A 12,817-nucleotide genomic window follows, 5' to 3' on the forward strand; every position below is an offset into this window, starting at 1 on the left:
AAACCTCATGGGCTCCAGTAGAAGCAGTTCAATTCACGCTGTTGTTTGTTTCCTCCTGTATAATCATGACCTCGCTGTGTTTGTGTTTTAACGTGCTGTCGCTGGTCTCCTCAGGTCATGTCAGCTGGTAGGAATGTGGACTTGCCTCTGGAACTGCAGACCCAGCTGCAGCGGCTCAACCCGGCCCGCCCCCCCCCTGCATCGCGGCCGGGCTCCATGCGCTTGGAACTGAGCCCCCCCCCCTCCTCCTTCATGCCGCTCCACAGGGGGTTCAAGGACCGCTTCGTCCAGCCGCTGGAGCCCAAGTACTGCTGCGAGTCCTGCAAACTGGCCCTGTGCAACCCCCGGCAGACCGAGTGCGGGCACCGCTTCTGTGAGAGCTGCATCCGGGACCTGCTCTGGTAGGATCTCACCGCACATCAACTGAACGCATGCACACAAGACATGCACTTGGAGTCATGTTAGCTAAGACACGGGCAGGGTGGGATGCTTTGGGCTGATTCTTCCCAGAATGCACTTGGAGTCATGTTAGCTAAGACACAGGCAGGGTGGGATGCTTTGGGCTGATTCTTCCCAGAATGCACATGGTAACATGTTCGCTTGTTCCCGGAGTCGTCCTGGCTTCTGCATTGGAAAACGTGCTTCCAGAAACATGTCTCCACATTGGCTGACCGGGAGAGATCCTGAGAATATGTGAGCCGTGGATCATGTGGCTTTGCAACTTGACTACCCCCACGTGGTTTTGACAAGTGCTAAATGTATTGAAATGTACACAGAAGGACCGTGTCTGTAGAACCATATTCCCACAGCTGCACCACTTCATTAAATATGAAATGCTTTCTTCCTGTTTTTTTGGACACCTATATAGTCAGTATATAAGCAATGATCAGGTGTTGCTTGAAACTTGATCCCAACAGTGTTTAGAAGAAACATGTTTCCTTGTGTCTGCTGGGCTTTTTCACTCCCTCGTTTGAAGTGTTAATTTAGTTGTTTTTTGGTAATTGTTCCTGCAATGGGAGCGGGTGTGTTTGTAACCCAGCTATCCCAGTACAAGTCTCAGCACTACTGCCGTGCACAAATAGAACTTTGTTTTCCAACACAATTTGAAGCAAGTAATCCAGAGCAAGTGCAGACAAGAGTGTGGCAGTGCAGCAAAGACAGCAGGGAATGTGAGCAGCATCTTCTACACACACGTGCAGCCCCTTCCCTTTGGAATGTGAAAGAGAATTAGTCAGTCCAGGAAGACTTATTTTTAACACACACGCACACTCTCGCACTCACTCACTCACTCACACGCTCACTCACTCACTCACTCACTCACTCACTCACTCACTCACACACGCACTCGCGTCATTTTTATGGTTGTCTTTTATGAGGTGTGAGTTTATACTGTAGATGTTGTATCTGTGTGTGTGTGTGTGTGTGTGTGGAGATGTTGTATCTCAGTGTGTGTGTGTGTGTGTGGACATGTTGTATCTGGGGGGTGTGTGGACATGTTGTATCTCGGGGAGGGGGTGTGTGTGGACATGTTGTATCTGGGGGGGTGTGTGGACATGTTGTAGCTCAGGAAGGGGGTGTGTGGAGATGTTGTATCTCAGTGTGTGTGTGTGTGTGTGTGTGTGTGTGTGTGTGTGTGGACATGTTGTATCTCAGGGAGGGGGTGCTGTAGAGTCTGTTCCTGCGTATTCACAATTCTGTCTCCCCTTGTTTGAAGCCTCCAACCCCCAATCTGTCCAGCTGATGGCGAGCCTCTCTATGAGGACAAAGTAAGTGACCCTCCTTTCGGATCCTGCATTTCAGTTTATTAACAGCATTGATCTTGCCATGTCATTGCCATGCTATATATGTTTTTAATTGTGATGTGTGTATGAATTTGAATAAGGATTGGACCCTGGTCTGCTTTGTGTTCCAGATATTTACTGATGTGTGCTGCAGGAGAGAGATCATGGGGCTCAAAGTGTTCTGTCGGAATGAAAAGAACGGCTGCCAAGAGCAGATGACGCTGCAGCTTCTTCTAGTACGACTGCTGCAAACTCTCCAGTACATTTCATCTGCTGTGTGTCCAGACCCATGGCATGGACTGGAGGCATTGATTTGTGCATTTGTCTTTTTACAGGAACATTTACAAGACTGCCCGTATTACGAGATCACGTGTCCCCGGGCTGAATGTAAAGACACATTTCTACGAAAAGACGTGTCTGACCACCTAGAAACAAAATGCAAATATAGAGACACAATATGCACTTACTGCAAGAGGACGGTGTTGTTAGCAGATCAGAAGGTAACTCATCTGAATCAGTTGCTTTGTATTTATTGATCGCTGGACTCCTGGCTGATGTGTTCTTCTCTTTCTGCTACCTCTTGGATGTGTGCTGCTTGCTGCTCTCCACAAAGCTGGCAGCTTTTCTTACTCTGTGGAGAACAGCAATCCACACAGATTTGAGCAGCTGTTTCTTCACGCGTTTCAAATGGTTGATCCGGTTTGCTTTGCTGATTATTAAGAGGTCCTGAGAAGAGCAAAGGGAATGCTCTTGAAGCTTCATTTCCTTTCACTGTTGCCTGTCTTCTGTGTATTCTGCATTGAGGACCAGTCCTCTCATAATGTGTTATTTAAGCTGCAGTGTATCCTTTGTGAGTGATGTGTATGTGACTCACAATCTCATTATAATGATAACAGCTTGCTGGGACTATCGCACTCTGTGTCCTTTCTCTCTTTCAGAAACATGAAGAATCGGTCTGTCCAGCCTTTCCTGTTACTTGCCCAAACAAATGTAGCTATAGCTCTGTTTTACGAAGTCAGGTAAGATTTCCCTTGTTTTTGCGAAATGTTTTTGTGTTGCACATTTTTACAAGTGTTCCTTCCCTTTTTACAGTATATATATATTGACTGTATATGGATGTGGAAGTCTTCGATGAAGCAGCCCAGCTTCTTTAAAGATGTGCGCTCATAAATGTTATTTATACTGTTGAACTTCCAAAGTTGAGCAATAATAAAACAGCCAATCTGGCAGGGCTGCTCAGAGACATGCATTGCCAGTAACTAGTCTAGTCATACATTTCAACTTACACTTGAAATTTATTAGCTTACGATTGTAAGTCGCCCTGGATAAGGGCGTCTGCTAAGAAATAAATAATAATAATAATAATAATAATAACATGAATACGCTCAGTGCGTGATTTCCTTGTGAAGCTGTGAAATACATCTTCTTATACAAACTGATTGGGGAGTAAAAGTAAGATCAAATGTTATTTCAAAGGAGATTCCAGGTTTTGTTAAAAGCTTGTGACTTGGTTCTCACATGCATCCAAACCCCTCTTCACGGGCTGCGCTGGCATCCAAACCTGGTGCTTGCAGTACAGGTTTTTAATGCACCCATTGTCAAAGTTTACTACCCTTCCTCAAGCATCCGTGTGAGATGAGCCTGAGTGTGATTGTTAGTTAGCTGTGTTAGCTGTGACCAAGTGCCCTGTTTAGTTACGCATGAAGCCCAGGATCCTGTAATGAACCCAGCTGTGCTGTGCTGTGCTGTCCTGTCTTGTCCTGTAATGAACACCACCGTGGTGTCCTGTCCTGTAATGAACAGTCCTGTCCTGTCCTGTCCTGTCTTGTCCTGTAATGAACACCACCGTGGTGTCCTGTCCTGTAATGAACAGTCCTGTCCTGTCCTGTCCTGTCCTGTCTTGTCCTGTCCTGTAATGAACACCACCGTGGTGTCCTGTCCTGTAATGAACAGTCCTGTCCTGTCCTGTCCTGTCCTGTAATGAACACCACCGTGGTGTCCTGTCCTGTCCTGTCCTGTCTTGTCCTGTCCTGTAATGAACAGTCCTGTCTTGTCCTGTCCTGTAGTGAACCCAGTCGTGGTGTCCTGTCCTGTCTTCTTGACTTTGTTTGTTCTGTATTGAAGAGCTTGCAGATCAGAAGGATTTGTATTTATGGATTTGTTTTAAGGATGCACTGAGTCCAGGATTCGGTTTCGGATTCGGCCCGAATACCTACTTTTTGAGCAGCGTTCGGATTCACCGGTGAACCGAATCCGAATCCTATATCCATTTTAATACATCCCTCCAATGTGTGCGGTTCTTCTTTAAATAAAGGACACGAATGTAACTGTTGTATTTAATAACAAGAACAAGTCTGATGAACTCTGTCGCGGCTCTCAACTCCCTATTACTGGAGGCGCACGCACTAAAACACACGCAGCTGCTGAATGCAAACATACCCCTGCATGCAACAGCACGGTCACATCACTGTTGTACACTTTTGTGCTTTGTTGCTTTGTCTGAGATGTGTTCTAGAGATCATGCAAGATGTTGTTGAACAATATGCTTTAGTAGATTAAATTATATTATTGTAATGTGCCAATACCAACTGGAACTGCTGTGTTTTATTAAAATCATTTTTAAACTATTTTGTAGCCTATTTGATCTGTGTTACACACACGGTGCATTTAAATCAACGTGGGTGTTATTTCGCAGGGAGATTCAGGTCACTCATCACAGTAATTTTTTCCTCATAGCTCTCAGATAGGGTTGTCCACAGGCTCCAGAATCTCGGGACACTTTAAGACAGGTCAGGTTTATTTAACTCGCCTCTAAACTGTAAAAATACTATGAACTAAAAGGCTCAAAACAATAGATTTTGCACGTCCCTTGTTAGTAGCTGCCAGTCTGTTTTTCATTCAACAGTTTCCTTCAGTTTTTCTTGAAAGTTTTTATCGATTCGGTGTTCAGTTCGGTATTCGGACGAATCTTTTGAGATGGATTCTGTATTCGGACTTGGACGCGGTGCATCCCTGATTTGTTGCAGGCAGAGTTTGTTTTATGATAGACTAGAATACTAAGAAAGCATGATTCCAGCTCCCAGCGCACTGCAGGAAGTGCTGCTGATGGGACCCACGTTGGTTTATGTGGCTCTTTTGTTTTTCAGCTAACTAACCACCGGCATGAATGCCCTAACGCCCAAGCAAACTGTATGTTCAGTCGCTATGGATGCACCTTTAAGGTAAGCATTTTTCCACAGCATGTATAAAGTCTGCACATGTGTGCCATCAGAGGGTTTCCTGCATTTCTACATGTATTTATTTAAACCGAGTCATTGACACAGAAAAGTCTGCTGACAGTATCTTCATTTTTATTTTCTGATTTCCTCTTTTCTCTCTGAAGGGATTAAACCAAGACATGAAAGAGCATGAGTCACGCTTCATGAGCGAGCATCTCAAACTGATGGTGGCAAGAAACTCCAGTCTAGAGACCAAGGCAAGTATGAGTCCTCAGCACCCACTGATCTCTGTCCCTCCTGTGTTCTTACTGAGACTGATGTGGGAATGCAGGAAACAAGACGCTTCACTCTGTGAAGTCTCTAATATTATCCGGCACTGTTCTCTGTGACATACTGGACTCCTCGCTGCTCTCGGTTAAACACTCTGTGAAGTCTCTAATATTATCCGGCACTGTTCTCTGTGACATACTGGACTCCTCGCTGCTCTCGGTTAAACACTCTGTGAAGTCTCTAATATTATCCGGCACTGTTCTCTGTGACATACTGGACTCCTCACTGCTCTCGGTTAAACACTCTGTGAAGTCTCTAATATTATCCGGCACTGTTCTCTGTGACATACTGGACTCCTCGCTGCTCTCAGTTAAACACTCTGTGAAGTCTCTAATATTATCCTGCACTATTCTCTGTGACATACTGGACTCCTCGCTGCTCTCAGTTAAACACTCTGTGAAGTCTCTAATATTATCCTGCACTGTTCTCTGTGACATACTGGACTCCTCGCTGCTCACTGTGGTTTAGATGCTGATCCTGTAAGTTTTGTGTACTGGCAGTGCAGTGCTATGCAGTATATGGAGATGCTGCTTTACTGTCAGTGAAGGGTAAGCTGTAGTAAGATACTTCAGATCATTTGTGGTGTAAAGTGATTTTTTTTTTTTTTTTTTTTTTTTTCTGTTGAATATGTGTGAATGGTTAACCCTGGCCCATGCTCCTGGTTTGAAGCTGTGTGTGTCTCTTGTGTTATTGCTGTTTGAAGCTGTGTGTGTCTCTTGTGTTATTCTTGCTGTTTGAATCACTGGAAATCCCAGTACAATCACACCTATCACATGCCTTGCCAGCTCTACTGGAGGAAGTGTGCTTTGGGGAATGTGTTTTTGACTCATTGCATGCTTGTCAGTAGATGGGGCTGGGGCAGAGATGTGGTTTATTTGCATGGTTCTTTGTGGTTAATTAAACAGAAGCATCTCCCAATGTGGACCTCTGTGTCCTGAGCAGGCTCTTCAGCTCTTCAGCTCGTATCAAAGGGCTTGCGCTCCTGAGCAGGCTCTTCAGCTCGTATCAAAGGGCTCGCGCTCCTGAGCAGGCTCTTCAGCTCGTATCAAAGGGCTCGCGCTCCTGAGCAGGCTCTTCAGCTCGTATCAAAGGGCTCGCGCTCCTGAGCAGGCTCTTCAGCTCGTATCAAAGGGCTCGCGCTCCTGAGCAGGCTCTTCAGCTCGTATCAAAGGGCTCGCGCTCCTGAGCAGGCTCTTCAGCTCGTATCAAAGGGCTCGCGCTCCTGAGCAGGCTCTTCAGCTCTTTAGCTCGTATCAAAGGGCTCGCGCTCCTGAGCAGGCTCTTCAGCTCGTATCAAAGGGCTCGCGCTCCTGAGCAGGCTCTTCAGCTCGTATCAAAGGGCTCGCACTCCTGAGCAGGCTCTTCAGCTCTTCAGCTCGTATCAAAGGGCTCACGCTCCTGAGCAGGCTCTTCAGCTCGTATCAAAGGGCTCGCGCTCCTGAGCAGGCTCTTCAGCTCGTATCAAAGGGCTTGCGCTCCCTCAATTGCTGATCTCAAAAGTAGCAGCTGTCATTTCTGTTGAACGGCTTTCTAAATAAAGGCCCTGTTTTTTCTGAGCCCTGAATCAGACAGCCAGGTTTCGCAAAGCTGCTGTATTCATTGCAAAAGACTTCTGAGAGTCCTGTGATTCGAGACGGCTTTACTCCCCTTTTACTGTAACACACACAGCCCCCTCTTGTGGCTGCAAATACAGGAACTGAAGAAATGGATTTGCTGTAAATACAGGATAGCCTTGGAAGAGTTTTTTTACTTGGGATGCGTTTTGAATTGTGATCTGCTTTTAAGGTATCGTTAACCATACAGTAGCAGCATCAAACAGCAATAGACTGCCGTGCTGCTCCATGATTAGGGTTACCACACACTAAGCTCAGTGGGCACCATGCAGTGTGTGTGCCAATGCGCAGGTCATGATACAGTATGTGTCACTATACATGGGAGATTCCCAATGGGATGCAATAACACTGCTTATGATGGAAGGCAGCTCAAGGTTTTCCGATCCACCCCCACCACGCATGGATTCTTCACGTTGTAGATTCCTTCATGTTTGAGGTTGTGAGCCGAAGTTCACATTTACACTTCACAGTAGCAAAACGGATCAATGAGGAACACAAGTGTACTAAACTATTAAATGTTGCCACATTGAAATACTGAAACACTGGAATCTGCAGCACAGAAAACAAATATGCTAGCTTTGACTTTTCCATTACTGTGCTCTGAGTGATTACTCATTGTAACCCTAACAAGACCTCATCTTTTAAAATGAGTTCCTAACCGCGCTTCAGTTTCCCCCTTGGCTTCTGGGATTCCTCCCATTAACCCCCCTTGCTGTGCAAGTCATAGTGGTGTTGTTAAGTGACACGGCAGACCTGCTGGCTTCTGGTAATGCTGTGCAAGTTAACTAGAAGTGAGGCATGAATTTGCATGAATGACAGTGCGCTGGAGAAGTGAGGTTATTCAGACTGATGAAGATAGCACGAGTTGTTAAGAGTAGCAGAATCTGTGGGTTTGTAGAGGTGTCTCTGTCTGTCTGTCATACAGTGTATCCAGAGAAGCATTGGATAGGTTTGGGTTGGATATTCTGTAGGGTATTCGAATCTGAAAGTAAAAGCAAGTATCTGTCCGTATGTCCGTTTATTTATTCCAGGATACAGCGATGCACTTTGTATGGACACTGCTATCCATAAAGCTAAAGATTGGGTTTAAAAAAAGGATTTGCTTTTAACCCACAAATCACTTGATTTTTACTTTGTTTCCTTGCCTCTGAAATACGATGCCAGTATTTTGGTCGTCATTTTTCAAACGGGAAAGATCATATTCTACCAGCGCTGAGTTATCCAGCCTCCATTCCTCCCCCACACAGATCTGACATTAGGTGACTTTTGAGAGCGATCAGTATAGTGCTTCTAGTTGGATGAGTCACCTTCCAGTTCTGCAGGCTGGGCAGTGTTCAGTTCACACTGTGCCAGATTTGATTTGGGGTTCTAAAACCTCCCTGTGAAACGTGCCTCTTTTGATGCAGAAACCTCCCCTGTCTTGTCTAAACTTGACAAGCTCTTGTTTTGCAGGGTAAGGCGTCTGCTGGCTTCTTTATTTGGCACTCTGAAGCATCTCTGCTTGGCTTGCTCACCACAGCATCCTGCAGGGAGACGCTTTTAATTGTAGCTGGAAAGTTACACCTGAGAGGGGGGAACCCCGCTGTCGTTCTGTAAGAGGGGCGCAATGAGTGAAGTGCAACGGAAGTAGAGAATGCACTTAATATAGTACAGTGTAGTCACTTCTCAAAGCTCTGGTTTATATAGTACAGTGTAGTCCCTTCTCAAAGCTCTGGTTTATATAGTACAGTGTAGTCACTTCTCAAAGCTCTGCTTTATATAGTACAGTGTAGTCGCTTCTCAAAGCTCTGCTTTATATAGTACAGTGTAGTCGCTTCTCAAAGCTCTGGTTTATATAGTACAGTGTAGTCACTTCTCAAAGCTCTGCTTTATATAGTACAGTGTAGTCCCTTCTCAAAGCTCTGGTTTATATAGTACAGTGTAGTCGCTTCTCAAAGCTCTGCTTTATATAGTACAGTGTAGTCGCTTCTCAAAGCTCTGGTTTATATAGTACAGTGTAGTCACTTCTCAAAGCTCTGCTTTATATAGTACAGTGTAGTCCCTTCTCAAAGCTCTGGTTTATATAGTACAGTGTAGTCGCTTCTCAAAGCTCTGCTTTATATAGTACAGTGTAGTCGCTTCTCAAAGCTCTGGTTTATATAGTACAGTGTAGTCCCTTCTCAAAGCTCTGGTTTGTCTGTTTCAGATGGAGGATGTGAAGACTGAACTGCAGGAAAGATACAAAGTCCTTCCCAGTCTGAACACTCGAATCATTGAGCTAGAAAACAGATACGAGGAAGTGCGGGAAAAATCAAAGGAAATGGAACAGAAGATCAGTAACGTACAGGTGAGGATCTCTTCAGAGGATTGGTTTAGTGTGCTTGAGACACGTGCACGCACATGCACGCACACGCACGCACACGCACGCACACGCACCCATAGTGATATCAATTTGAGATTCAACTAATTATTTTCAGTATTTCCATTATAAACTGTTTGCAGGTGGGAAGGCTTGATAACCCTAAAACATTTCAGTTTTTTTGTTGTTTTTTCAGAAATTTCACAGAACTGTGTTGTGTTCAGGACACGTCTCATGTAATTAATTCAGAGAGAAATTTGTCGTTGTTGCAAAGGAAAGTTGTTTTTGTATTTCTGCAGTGTTGTGTTTTTTTTGTTTTTTTTTAATAGCCTGAATGAGCAGATCAGAAATGCACAGTGTAGTTCTTTATGGGATATTAAAAGTTAACAAACAAATGATTGGTTTTGTTTCCCAGCAAGCTGAAAGTGAAAGTGTTTTCCTGGTCTCTACAGAGGCTACTGGCTTTCCAGATGAGTGCAGTGCTGTGCAGCACACAGAGAGCCGGGCTGCATTCACACTGATCAGCACATTCAGTGAATCAACCCACTCCTCCTTACCAAGCAAACACATTGCTTGTCATTTAATTGGTGTCTCGGTTTTGAGATGTGTTTGTGGGATAACTATGGAGCTGCATCCTGGTCCCTGGAGCCCCCTTCCTCCCCGTCCCCCTCCCTCTTGTAACTGTGTGCAATCCTGCTCCCCTGCAGAAGCTGCTGGGCTCTCACTCGGAGAAGGTGATGGAGATGGAGATGGAGCTGCGCTTGCTCAGGCAGGCGAAGGATGATGTGGAGACTCTGAAGAGCACAGTGGAGTCGATCCGCAGCCGTGTGGCTGTGCTGGAGGGGAGCGGCAGAGGAGGAGGAGGGGCCGGGACACACGCACTGGGCAAGTCTCTTTATCATCTCACTCTGCATCAGCCCATCATTGAGTGTGTGTGCTCTCTAAAGCAATGCAGACCCGTCCAGTTCGACTGCTGACACCTGCTGGATAATTGAGTTAAAGACACGTATCATTCCAGTGGATTTGCTAAGAAAAGCTGTCATTCAGTGTGACTAATGGTGTGTTACTACAGTCTTGTTTTGTATAGTAGTTGGATATACATCCAATAATGATTCTTTAGTTATCGACTATTTCAAGTCAGAGGATGTCTGTGAGGGCTGTCTTGTGTGCACTGTAAAGCAGTGCAGCAATAAAGATCAGAATTGAAAAAAGAAATAGATATTAGTCCCAATATTCACTGGGCACTCCAATATCCCCAGCCACTGTTGATGTTTTATTCATATCTATGTGTTTGGTTGTTGCTCCAGGCCCTCTGGAGACGCAGCTGGCGAGGCACGATGACATGCTGAGCGTTCACGAGATCCGTCTGGCTGACATGGACCTGCGCTTCCAGGTGCTGGAGACGGCGAGCTACAGCGGGACGCTGGTCTGGAAGATCAGGGACTACAAGCGGAGGAAGCAGGAGGCAGTGATGGGGAAGACCCTGTCGCTGTACAGCCAGCCCTTCTACACCGGATACTTCGGCTACAGGATGTGTGCGCGGGTCTACCTCAACGGGGACGGGATGGGCAAAGGCACCCATCTGTCCTTGTTCTTCGTGGTGATGCGAGGGGAGTACGATGCCTTGTTGCCCTGGCCATTCAAACAGAAAGTCACCCTCATGCTGATGGACCAGGGGCCCGCCAGGAAACATTTAGGGGATGCCTTCAAGCCAGACCCCAACAGCAGCAGCTTTAAGCGGCCGGCAGGGGACATGAACATCGCTTCTGGTTGCCCGCTGTTTGTTGCCCAAACTGTGTTAGAAAATGGGACGTATATCAAAGATGACACCATATTTATTAAAGTGGTGGTTGATGCTTCAGACCTGCCAGATCCATGAGCTGAGTTGTGAAGCAGGAGATGTGAAAGCTGCCGCGCAGGGACGGGTGTGCAGGCTTGATGCCTCTGGGCATCCTGGACCTCCCAGAGGAATGGGGCGGGAATCTGCAGTCAGGATCATTAGTGTGGGTTGCTAGATTGCTGTGAAGGCTTTAGATATGGGACTTCTTGGTTGGGGGAATACAGAAGAGCAAGCTGGTTGTCATCAGCCTTGCTGTGGATGTTTAGAGAGAAGCTGCAATCGTGGTGTTGAGGAGACTGTACCTTCTGTGTAGGGCTCCCAGACACACAGTGCTGGGGGAGCAGGGGAGCGAGCCAGCCCCCCGGGTCACACACAGTGCTGGGGGAGCAGGGGAGCGAGCCAGCCCCCCGGGTCACACACAGTGCTGGGGGAGCAGGGGAGCGAGCCAGCCCCCCGGGTCACACACAGTGCTGGGGGAGCAGGGGAGCGAGCCAGCCCCCCGGGTCACACACAGTGATGGGGGAGCAGGGGAGCGAGCCAGCCCCCCGGGTCACACACAGTGCTGGGGGAGCAGGGGAGCGAGCCAGCCCCCCGGGTCACACACAGTGCTGGGGGAGCAGGGGAGCGAGCCAGCCCCCCGGGTCACACACAGTGCTGGGGGAGCAGGGGAGTGACCCAGCCCCCCGGGTCACACACAGTGCTGGGGGAGCAGGGGAGCGAGCCAGCCCCCCGGGTCACACACAGTGAGTTGAAGGGAAGGTGTTCACCACGATGCATCTACAGGTACAGCTGCAGTAGTTTTGCACTTCCAAGACCGTGATGCTAGATAACACTGAAACACGCAGCGCACATGCGATTAACTTGAACTCTTCAAGGGCAGGCCTTTGAACTGGTTTGTGTTGCTGTATATCTTCATTAAGAATCTGATTTTCTTTTTTTCTTTTTTTTATTTTTAATGAAACCTTCAGCACCAGCGCCAGGTGGTTTCAGTGCCAGGTGGTTTCAGCTCCAGGTAGTTTCAGCTCCAGTCCCACAGGGTTGTAAACAGGCTGGGTTTTTGTTATTATGGGGCTTATTATTATTATTATTATTATTATTATTATTATTATTATTTACTGTAAAACAATATTTTTCATTTTATTTGCAAATTTATAAGTTAAATTATTGTTTAAGATAAAACCTGGGCAGTTTCTGGTCACCAGAAATTGAACCACTGGCCTAGCGATACCAAAGACCACTGAGCCTTTCCTTATGTTCTTGTAGGTCCTAAAAGTGTAATTAGGGGCGTTCTGAAAAAATCTAGCGTTCTACATCCCCATGTGTTGCTACAACTGTTTAAATCGCGTGGCTGAGGGCTGCTGCTGTTGTGAGAGTTTAAAGGTGAAACACTTCATGAACCCACATTTCTACAGTGGACATTGTGAATGGGTTTGACAGAGCACCTGCAGTATTGCAGCAATAGGGGGCAGCATGTCCAGAGACAAGTGAAGACCTCCTTGAGAAATTCAAGCAGGAATTGAAGCGTTTCATTTGTGATTTGTGTGACAGTTCGGATCACTGTATTTATCAACACTCCTATGGATGCCGTGCATCATTTACTTTCTTTTTTGCATTTTGCAAGGATTGAAATAAAATAATTTTTCAAAAATGACTCTCCATACTGACTGAGGAAAGTCACCTGTGTGTTTATTTGTATT

General features: G+C 46.4%; 1 protein-coding gene across 4 annotated transcripts in view; it reads left to right on the forward strand.

The window, feature by feature from the left end:
- The window catches only part of LOC117962601 (TNF receptor-associated factor 3-like), a 28,103-nt gene extending 15,327 nt beyond the window's left edge, over positions 1 to 12,776 (forward strand). For all 4 annotated transcript variants that reach the window (XM_058992147.1, XM_058992150.1, XM_058992149.1 and 1 more), the window contains 10 exons: positions 115 to 401; positions 1,715 to 1,766; positions 1,913 to 2,017; positions 2,117 to 2,281; positions 2,720 to 2,800; positions 4,928 to 5,002; positions 5,164 to 5,256; positions 9,128 to 9,268; positions 9,988 to 10,165; positions 10,588 to 12,776. In XM_058992147.1, the coding sequence (XP_058848130.1) occupies positions 115 to 401; positions 1,715 to 1,766; positions 1,913 to 2,017; positions 2,117 to 2,281; positions 2,720 to 2,800; positions 4,928 to 5,002; positions 5,164 to 5,256; positions 9,128 to 9,268; positions 9,988 to 10,165; positions 10,588 to 11,159 (1,749 nt within the window). In that variant the 3' untranslated portion in view covers positions 11,160 to 12,776. The remainder of the gene's footprint in view (positions 1 to 114; positions 402 to 1,714; positions 1,767 to 1,912; positions 2,018 to 2,116; positions 2,282 to 2,719; positions 2,801 to 4,927; positions 5,003 to 5,163; positions 5,257 to 9,127; positions 9,269 to 9,987; positions 10,166 to 10,587) is intronic.
- Positions 12,777 to 12,817: the final 41 nt, after the last annotated feature.

The sequence above is a fragment of the Acipenser ruthenus genome, chromosome 18 (assembly GCF_902713425.1).
Source record: "Acipenser ruthenus chromosome 18, fAciRut3.2 maternal haplotype, whole genome shotgun sequence".
Classification (NCBI taxonomy): Eukaryota; Metazoa; Chordata; class Actinopteri; order Acipenseriformes; family Acipenseridae; genus Acipenser; species Acipenser ruthenus.